Source organism: Apis laboriosa, unplaced genomic scaffold, assembly GCF_014066325.1.
Source record: "Apis laboriosa isolate Shangri-la unplaced genomic scaffold, ASM1406632v1 scaffold16_cov148, whole genome shotgun sequence".
NCBI lineage: Eukaryota > Metazoa > Arthropoda > Insecta > Hymenoptera > Apidae > Apis > Apis laboriosa.
Window position 1 is genome coordinate 4,333,997 of NW_025222129.1, and position 10,010 is coordinate 4,344,006.

Here is a 10,010-nt window from a genome sequence, read left to right on the forward strand (position 1 = left end):
GATCTGAAACAATTGCGAGGATGTAATACGTATTGTTATATGTTATTATTGAGAATCTTTTAAAAAAGTTAAGTTAAAAAATTTAAAATAGTTTCCAAATGCTTACCTGACTTCGAACACATCACACATTTTATATCTGCTACGTCAATGAGTGATCGATTTCAAGACAAGATTCCACGAAATTTCAAGTATATACATATGTATGTAGGTATAAATATATAGATAATAATAAAAGTCAGCACGTGCATTGATTTAATCATATGTTTAATTATATTTCTTCGATTATTTCTCTGAAGTGAAATCTTTTTCGATAATTGATTCGCTTAATTCGTTTATTCGATTCATTGAATTTCTGTAGATAATGAAATCAAAGATTTTCATTTAATTTTTTACAATTTTCAAGATTATATTGCAAAATGTTCAATTTATCGATCTACACCAACGTGTGATTTCAATATCAATATGTTTATCAAGATATTTAAGATATAAGTTTTAAATATAATGATTTTATGAGATAACCATTGAGATATGTAACAAATTTAATTTAGAATAATTTATCTATAATAATAATAATTTTATTATACATTTCTACTTTATATCTATTGTATTATATTTAGAAAAAGTTGTTTTGATAAACTACATGAGATTATATTTTAGAGTGCAATAATGTGTATCAGTAAGAAATTTAATTAATTCTTTGATTTTATTATTTATAAAAAACGCGATGGGAAATAACAAGATTGCGCAAAATGCGCAATAAAATTGTAAATGAATAAGTGATTAGGTGAATAAATTACTAGAATGTTTTTGATTCCGAAAATTTTTGATTCAGAAAAATTCTGATGATGATTTTCTTGTTGACACAATAATCGGTAGAAGATAAATGAATATATGATTAAATCAATGCATGCACACACGTATTGATTCTTATTATTATTATCCACATACATATATATTTAAAATTTCCCGAAATCTTATGCCCAAATCTACCATCCATTGACGTTGGCGACACATGTAAAACATGATCAAAATCAAATAAGTAGGTTACAAATTTTTTCATTTGTTCCCTAATATATTTTTATTAACATGTATAAGTAGCCATGAAATAATAGCAGAGAATTAATATTAAAATATTAACGTATATTATTCGTAATAAATTCCAAATGCAAAACAATAAGCGTAAAATGTTCGAGCTTCGTATGTAAATGTAGAATAATTATCTCTCTCGGTGTCCGCAAGAAATCCCATAATTGATTGTATACCTTGATTCGCTTTCTCTATGATGGTTAGATTGACCACGATTTTATATCTGAAGAAAAATTAATTTAAAATATTTAAATTATTAATTTTTTAATCATACAAAATATCATTATATTTAAATTAAAAATATACCGATCAAAGTTCAAATTTTTTATTTTTTCTCTGATATCGGTGGCTACTGACTCACAAATTTTCGAGCATTCCGTACCATCATAAGAGATATCTTCTAGCTTATTTATCATTATCATCTTTACAATCTTATCCACTGGATCTACTTTAAAAGGATTATAAGCATTCAAACGATAAGTGTTCTGATATTTTGGCGCCTATGGAAATAAAAAAAAACAAATAGTGTATACATGTCATCGAATTAATCATACAATCATTAAGTAATTTTAATTTAATTTGTTTTTATACTATGAAGAACGGTAATTAAAAAATTAAAAAGATTAAGTCAAAAATATTATTGAAAACAAAATATCTATAATATTTTATAGATATAATATAATAAATATAATAAAAAATGAAGTAAAATTATTTTCTTACCTCGCGTTCATTTTCCTGACTCGTAAGATGACTATCCATATTTCAAAAATGAAATATATTAAATAAAATATAGAATTAAAAATATAAATATTCCATTTAAAATATACTAAAATTTATATTTGGTAATAAAAAATTGTATTGATAATTAATAATTTTTAAATTTGAAAATATTGGAATCATAGAGATACTTATACAGTATAATCTTATATAGTTACTTAGAAACGAAACTAAACAATGTTGATTGATCAATCTTGTGCTAAAATAAAATCAATAAATATATTATATTTGTATTGAATATTTATATAATGAGAATATGAATAAAAAAGAAATATATTCTTTTTATATGGGGTACTATCATTTTCATTTTTCATTTTTCATTTTATAAAATAATTATTGAAAAATATTTTTTTTTTATACTTTGAAACTATTTATAAAGAAAATATTCGCATTAATTCTTCAAATTAATTCTCAAAATCATTTTTATTACTGTAAAAAATAAATAAGAATTGTTAAGAAATAAATAAGAAACATTCAAATTAATATCGATTATGCGATATATCGAATCGATTTAAATTATCGAAATATTGCGAGGTTATAATTAAGAAACCGCGCTTTTTTAAAATATCAGTCTATCTTTGACTAATATAAATAGTATTATTTAATGTAAAATATTATTTTTTTGTATAAATATTTTTTGTACTTTAGTGTGTAATTTGAATTAAACAAAAAGTTATTATTTTGAAATAAAGCATAATTTGAATTATGAAAAAATTGATAGTATCAAGGTTAGTGAACTATCATCAATTTAATTAGTGAATATTATTTATGTATTTTATAATTTTTTATAAAATTATCTAAAGTAACGTGTATAATCAAACAATTAATGTATACTTTTAAAAATTGATTTATTTTGATATTATTAACTTTGCCAATAATTTTGCCAGTTTTGTATTTCCATAGAATAATAGTAAAAAGAAAAAAAAAGCATATTATATAATTTCTGATATTATCTTTTTTTTCTGATATTATTTTTGATAAATAATAATAAATTATAAAATTTCCATTTAATTAAATAATTTATGCATTTTTTTTATCTTGTAATAATATATTTAAAGATTTACATCAATTTAATTAGTTAAATAAAATAAATTATGACAGATCGACAATTCTTTGATTTTCGTTTTACATTATTTCAATTTTACAACTGTGAATTTAATTCATATGTAATTTAATATAACAATATTTAAAATCTTTTTATTAATTGAATACACATAAATTTCTTAATATTAGTTACAAATGTTATACATGTGTAACTTTAGTTAGAAGCAATTACACCAAGATATAAATTTTAATATTTAAATGTTTAAAAAATTTATTTAAATATTATTAGTATAAAAAGCGTTATTAAATAAATTTTAGCATTTTATTTTGAAAACAAAAATATAATATAAATAAATAAAAAAAGAACAAAATTATAATATAAATATAGAAAGATACATTCATGTGATTATCAATATTTAGTATTGGAAATAAGAATTTTATAATTTACATTATAAAATTATATATCTTATTTTTATTTAATAAAATAAAATATATTTAGCATAAAAAAATTTTTATGCTAAATGTGAAACATGAATGTATCTCTTATTTAATAATATATTTCATTTTTGTATGATGTCATTTGACATTACTTAAATACTAATACACAAAATATAGATTTGTGCTACTTTACTCTACATGGAGATCAATGTCTACTGACACAATAAAAGAATTTTGTGTCAATTTTGAAACCTTATTTTTGTTTTTTAATTAATAAACATATTTAGTAACAAAAACATTTACAAAGATACATCTTTTCATGCATAAAATTCATTAATTATTCTAAGACAACAATTCAACTTCAGCTTGAATATTTTGTCGTGCTTGTTCTTCATATTTCTCACGAAATTCCTTTGTGGCAAAAATATTTGGAATTTGCACAAAATTCTGCAATACCTAATTTATTTAAAATAAATAATTAGGAAATAATTCATAATAGAAATACTTATATTTATATGTGATATATTTAATTATTACCTTCAAACGTAATGCAGTATACATTGGTTCACTAAGAAAACAATATTCTCCACGTATTTTTTCTCTATATTCTGCATAATTTTCTGGAGAAGAACCTAACACAGCCATGTCCAAATCTAAAAAGTAATGAGCATCTTCACCACCAAAGGCACCACCAATTTTATGTGCATCAGTACTATGTGTTGCAGCTACTTTCAAAAGTTCACAAGTTTCTTCTCTTAATACTGCATCCTATGCAAAAAATAAAAGAAAGAGTTTAATATTCATTTATTCATTAAGAGAATAACAATTTGATATTGTAAAATAATAATTACAGTAGGAATTTCAGCTTCATCTGCAAATGTATTAAAATGCTCTAAATTTTTGTTTTCACCATCTAATGCTTTTGGATCATATTCAAAGCTATAACACAATTACAATTTTATTTCATATCTTTTTCTCATTCCAATTTATGTTGTTACTTACTTTTGAAAAAATAAGGCAAGAAGCACAGCTTGAGGATTTTTTAAGTTATCTTTAATTTCATAATAACAATTCAATTTATCACGAAGGGAATCTAGATTATGATAAGTACGTTTTTCTTCTGAATAAGCTTCTTGGAGTTTTGTGAACCATGTATCACAGATATCACTATCTAAACCATCAATTGCTTCTTTCCAACTTTCTTCTATTGATGCCATTTCTCTCTGGAATTTTATGTATATAAATATTTCTTAAAATATTTTCACTTAAAAAATTTTAAGTTTTAAGTTTTAATTTTAATTTTTTAATGTAAATCAAATATGCAATTTAAAATTTAAAGACAGTAAAATGTTTTTGTATACAAAGAAATAATAATATATATTATAGAAATGAAATAAAATTTTTTAAAAAAGGAAAAGATATCTTTATGTACTTACAATGTATTAAAAGATTCAAACAATTTGATAGTTCAACTTAGAGACAAAAAATTAGAAATTGTGCTACATTGAAATTCTGATTACCGAAACATAATGCGTCACTGCGAGTACTCGCTGACTGAGTGAATTCTACTTGATAAAATAAAGTCTACTTCCATTTATTGATCGGATTGTGTTCGAGTTTTATCAACGAAATACAGCGTGATTTGTAATCATCACTGTTTGCATAAAATATTGTAATTGAATTTTTCAAAATATTTAATTAGTTATAAAGCAATTTTAAAAAATTGTGAAGTGTGAGTTTCAAGTAAAATTTTAATCTTTTTATTCGTAAAAAAAATTTATATTTAATTGCATCAAATTCATAACTAGTTGGTAACCCTTGCCGAATATTTTTGGGCTTTTTCCTGAAAGAAATATATATTCTTAAGTAATAATTAGAATTATGCAATAACGATTTTTTTATTTTTATTATTGAATGCATTAGTTTGTTTACATGTTTGTAGTTTCAAAAAATTATAGCATAATATATTACTACTGTTATTTGTTTTAAAATTTACCGCCATTACGAAAGCAAGAAATTAATATACTCTTATAAGATATGGAAATCTTTAATGTAATTTAAAATAATTTTCATAGATATTTTATAAACAAATAATGATATGAAAATACAAATTGTGATATTTTTTTAATGGAGAAATGAAAAAATATAGTTAAAAATTTATTATATTTCTTTTAATAGTTTAACCTTAAAAAGCTTAAATTATATAATTTTTTTACGTGATAAAAAATGAGAGATATAATTGTAAATTAAATTATTTTGTGATGGCAGATTTTTTTTAGTTACAGGAAAAGAAATGAATAAAAATATAATATTATTGTATATAGTTTTTATTGGGCCTTTCTTTATTGCCTTATTTTTATATGGGTTTTTTCCTTTAATAAATTATGATAATACTAAAGCCACACAAGATAATATACCAAAGTCTATAGAAAATGTGAGGTGAGTTTCATAATTAAATTAAAAATATATAGATATAGAAAGTAGGTTCATAAAAAAATCATTTTTTAATTACTTTTAATGCATCTTTTAGAATAAAGATAGATGCACTATATAAACCTATGGTTAAAAAATTGATCATTATGATTATTGATGCTTTAAGATGGGATTTTATAACAGGATCAATTGGAAAGATTGCAATGCCTGTAACAAGTAGTCTCATAGGAAATTCTTCAGTTTCTTTGTTAAAAACTAAAGTACATTCACCAACTGTTACAATGCCTAGAATAAAGGTGTTAGATTTTTAATAAAAATTTTATATTATATTTTATATTATATATATATATTTTATATTAATTTTATATTATATTTTATATTTAAAAATTAGAAAAATATAAAGAAAATATTTTATATAACTTAGGCAATTACCACTGGTATGATACCAAGTTTTATTGATGTAGCTTTAAACTTTGGAAGTAAACCAGTTACTGGTGATAGTATATTTTTTCAAGCAAAACAAGCTGGTTATAAATCAATATTTTATGGAGATGATACTTGGATTACATTATTTCCTTTTATATTTGACCGTTATGATGGTACCACATCATTTTTTGTAACAGATTTTACTGAGGTATTTTTTAATTCTTCATTAAATCTTTATATATATTTAATACTATATAATTAAATATAATAATTTTAATTTAATTAATAAAGGTTGATAACAATGTAACTAGGCATATACATAAAGAATTATATAATAATAATGATTGGTCTATAATGGTTCTTCATTACTTAGGACTTGATCATATTGGTCATGTTTATGGACCATTTAATCCATTAATTAAAACAAAACTTAAAGAAATGGATAATGTAATAGCAAAAATTCAGTTTAAAGTTCAAGAATGGGTAGGTGTAATATAACATGAAATATTTTAAATATAATATAATTTAGTAAAATTATCAAAAATATAGAAATTATAATTTATTATCTATATTTATAAAAAATTAGTATAAATTTATTATCTTTAGAATCAAAATAATGATTCTACTTTGTTTATTATTTGTGGGGACCATGGGATGAAAGATTCTGGTGGTCATGGTGGTTCAACAATATCAGAAACAATTGTACCTTTCATTGCAATTGGTGGAGAATATCATCAAAATTACAATAATCCCATAGAAATATCACAAATAGATATTGCATCTACACTATCTGTTATTTTGGGATTACCAATACCACATTCTAATATAGGGACAGTTTTTTTAGATAATTTATATGATTTATCTATCTCAAAGAAATTATTTATACTTTATTATAATTCAAAGCAAGTTTTTAGTCATTTTCAAAAACTAGTTGATTATGAGTCTAAATGTGAGTTATTTGATTATATTTAATTATATATAATATTTTTAAACAATATGATGAATTTTCTCATTATTACAGATGCATATAAAAAATATTTGGAAGCAATAAAGCTTCATAATGCTTGGTTAAATACTAAAGATCATCCAAATGACATAACAGATGATATTGTGCTTTCCTATAAAATTGCACTAAAAGAAATGAAAGAAATTCTCATAAACAGTACAATAAAATATGATTTTCAAATAATAATAATAGCTATAATTTTTCTATGTCACGTAAGAGTTAAAAATTAGTTTAATATATTACTATTTTAGATTTTTTCAATAAAATAATTTAACAATTTAATAATTTCAGATTACTTGTATTTTAGTAGGAAAAATATCTTTTAGATCTTCTACATTAAAAAGTATTATATTTTTCATTATTTTAAATATATTTTCATGGATATTAATCAATCATTTTTGGAAACAAGAAAATATATCATTACTGCATACAAAAAATCTAATTGCCAATATAATAGTATTATGTATCATAATTGTTTTAATTATACATTCTTATCTACTTGTCAATATTAGAGATTTCAATATTTTTATGTCTAAGGTGAAAGATAATTACATAAAATTATATAAAAATTTTACAGTGTTTTAAAATTTCTTTTTTTAAAAATTAGAAAACAAAAAATGGAATAGGAAAATGGTTTCTTTCATTTGGAGCATTAATACATGCAATTAGTCTTGGTAGTAGTAGTTTTGTAGAAGAAGAACATCAAACATGGTATTTTTATTGGGTCACAGTTCTTATATTGCTACTTTACCATTTTATCGCGAAATATTTTTCAAGAGATTTTTTATATATACAATAGTAAGAAAATTTTTTTTAATATGAAATATTAAATTATTTAAGACATTAAACTTCCAATTGTATTTCAGTTACAAGAATTACCGACAATATATACATGCACAAATTATCGTTAAACTTTTATTACTATTGATAGGACACAGAATTCTCAGGAAATTAAATAGTACTGGGGACAAATATGCTCATCTTCCTGATATAGCAGGATTTTTATTAAAACAAGAAAACATATTGAGCATGACAATTGTACTTGTTACTGGTAATTAAATTATAAATTACCATTTAAATTGTATATTAAAATCAGAGAATATATTCTGAAAATTATTTTTTCTTTAGGTCTTATACTTTTGATATGGATTGATTTTAGTCATGAAAGTAAAACACATAAAATACAATCATTAGTACTTAATTCAATAGTTAGTATATGTATTTATCTTCGTCATATGCATAATGGTAATGTTACCAAAATAGTGTTTTATCCTCAAACTAGGTAAGGCTTTCCTCACATTAAAAATTTATACATATATTTAAAAATACAATCATTGATTATAGTGGAATATACGAAGTACAAATTTTTTGGTTTTTACTCTTGATAAATTTTTCAACTTATATTTATAATATAATCCAAACAAAAAAACACAATGCCAAACTCTTTTTAAAAATTTCTTTGTATTTTATTCTAAAAACATGGATTATGATCTCAGCAATGCTTCATAAGCCACACAATGTGATACTTTTACCATTTCAAATAATATTTAGCAATGTAATTTCTGAAATAATTAAAAACGGTATTTCTCAAGATGTTGGTGTGATCTTATATATCTGGATTGGCAATGTATTTTATTTTTATCAGGTAATAATCTAATAATTGCATCAAATAATTGCTGTAATCAAAACAAATTTGAAATAAAAAAGTAATTTTCTATAGGGAAATTCCAATAGTTTAGCAACTATTGATGTAGCTGCGGGTTACGTTGGTGTACAATCGTATATCCCATTTATTAATGGTTCATTATTGTTAATTAATACTTATTCATCTCCGGTTTTGGCCTATTTTTTGTTTATTTATAATTCGATCTTGGAGCATCCATATAAGTAAGTATTTCGAAGTTTTAAATTAATTTTCGAAAGATTTATATTAAGATATTATATTAAAGTTATACATATATTTTTAGTATTTATGAAATAATCACACAAATTAATAAAATGTACATAATGTGGAGATTAATACCGGTGACTCTATATACAATTATAATTAGTATTCAACGCCATCATTTGTTCATATGGTCAGTATTCTCGCCGAAATTATTATATGAAGCTACATATTTCACTATTATATGTGTTGTCGTATTTATCATGCTAATTTTGACCACTCTACAAAAAATAATAAATAAATTGTGATTTTATATTTTTTATCGATTTCTTTATTCAAAATTCTATAAATTTTATTCTTCAATATTAATCAAATTTTAAATTAATTAATGAAAAAATATCTTTTTTTAATATTGAAAAATTTTATAGGAAATAAAAAAAAATATTAAATGTAAAGGAAAAAATTTATTTTAATTTCTAATTATATTACAATCATTGTATTTTAACTAAATTCTTCAATTGTTTTTATAAAAATTCAACTATACAAAAATTTTTATTAATATGCATAAAATAGATGTTAATTTTGTAAAAATTTTTTCTTTTTTTTATAGTCGAAATTATTTATCAATCTAATGGAGCTTAGATTTGAACACTTAAATGAACTGTACACGTTTAAATTGAAATTATATGTATATCTTATAGATATGAAGTAAAATAATTATATAAAATTTATTTCCATTGAGAAATAGATTTTTTTTTTTTTTTTTTTAGAATAAATCTATACTAAAATTTCGTATACTACAGTGGTCTTCAATCTTAAATATTAATTTTGAATTTTTTTATATACTATTACTAAGTGCGAGTTATAATATATCATAAAATAATTTCTTTAAAACATTCACACAAAATAATGCTT

General features: G+C 21.6%; 3 protein-coding genes across 3 annotated transcripts; 1 reads left to right on the forward strand and 2 right to left on the reverse strand.

The window, feature by feature from the left end:
• Window positions 1-1,143: 1,143 nt before the first annotated feature.
• On the reverse strand, window positions 1,144-1,845 carry LOC122711281 (dynein light chain Tctex-type 5-like). Its single transcript, XM_043929881.1, has 3 exons — window positions 1,807-1,845; window positions 1,393-1,586; window positions 1,144-1,309 (listed from the first exon to the last, which is right to left on the reverse strand). Exons 1-3 carry the CDS (start codon window positions 1,843-1,845, stop codon window positions 1,144-1,146), a joined length of 399 nt encoding a protein of 132 aa, XP_043785816.1.
• Window positions 1,846-3,584: 1,739 nt separating this feature from the next.
• On the reverse strand, window positions 3,585-5,078 carry LOC122711221. Its single transcript, XM_043929789.1, has 5 exons — window positions 4,782-5,078; window positions 4,348-4,568; window positions 4,197-4,284; window positions 3,883-4,113; window positions 3,585-3,801 (listed from the first exon to the last, which is right to left on the reverse strand). The coding sequence occupies exons 2-5, from the start codon at window positions 4,560-4,562 to the stop codon at window positions 3,688-3,690; spliced, it is 648 nt and encodes a 215-aa protein (XP_043785724.1). The 5' UTR covers window positions 4,563-4,568; window positions 4,782-5,078; the 3' UTR covers window positions 3,585-3,687.
• On the forward strand, window positions 4,875-9,459 carry LOC122711250 (GPI ethanolamine phosphate transferase 2). The gene is made up of 14 exons (XM_043929822.1): window positions 4,875-4,903; window positions 5,620-5,784; window positions 5,876-6,074; window positions 6,203-6,412; window positions 6,496-6,687; window positions 6,811-7,153; window positions 7,226-7,422; window positions 7,502-7,747; window positions 7,818-8,008; window positions 8,077-8,261; window positions 8,339-8,492; window positions 8,555-8,855; window positions 8,931-9,097; window positions 9,178-9,459. Exons 1-14 carry the CDS (start codon window positions 4,875-4,877, stop codon window positions 9,401-9,403), a joined length of 2,805 nt encoding a protein of 934 aa, XP_043785757.1. The 3' UTR covers window positions 9,404-9,459.
• The last annotated feature ends 551 nt before the right edge of the window (window positions 9,460-10,010 follow it).

Bases quoted from the DNA above. Each gene is read 5' to 3' on its own strand.
- LOC122711250 (XM_043929822.1), top strand. From the start codon at position 4,875: ATGCGTCACTGCGAGTACTCGCTGACTGA. The intron at 6,413-6,495 runs GTATTTTTTAAT...TAATTAATAAAG, and splicing joins TTGTAACAGATTTTACTGAG to GTTGATAACAATGTAACTAG. The intron at 8,262-8,338 runs GTAATTAAATTA...TTTTTTCTTTAG, and splicing joins GACAATTGTACTTGTTACTG to GTCTTATACTTTTGATATGG.
- LOC122711281 (XM_043929881.1), bottom strand. From the start codon at position 1,845: ATGGATAGTCATCTTACGAGTCAGGAAAATGAACGCGAG. The intron at 1,587-1,806 runs GTAAGAAAATAA...TTATTTCCATAG, and splicing joins GTCAGGAAAATGAACGCGAG to GCGCCAAAATATCAGAACAC. The intron at 1,310-1,392 runs GTATATTTTTAA...ATTTTTCTTCAG, and splicing joins AAAAATTTGAACTTTGATCG to ATATAAAATCGTGGTCAATC.
- LOC122711221 (XM_043929789.1), bottom strand. From the start codon at position 4,562: ATGGCATCAATAGAAGAAAGTTGGAAAGAAGCAATTGATGGTTTAGAT. The intron at 4,285-4,347 runs GTAAGTAACAAC...ATTGTGTTATAG, and splicing joins CTTGCCTTATTTTTTCAAAA to CTTTGAATATGATCCAAAAG. The intron at 4,114-4,196 runs GTAATTATTATT...TTTTTTGCATAG, and splicing joins ATGAAGCTGAAATTCCTACT to GATGCAGTATTAAGAGAAGA.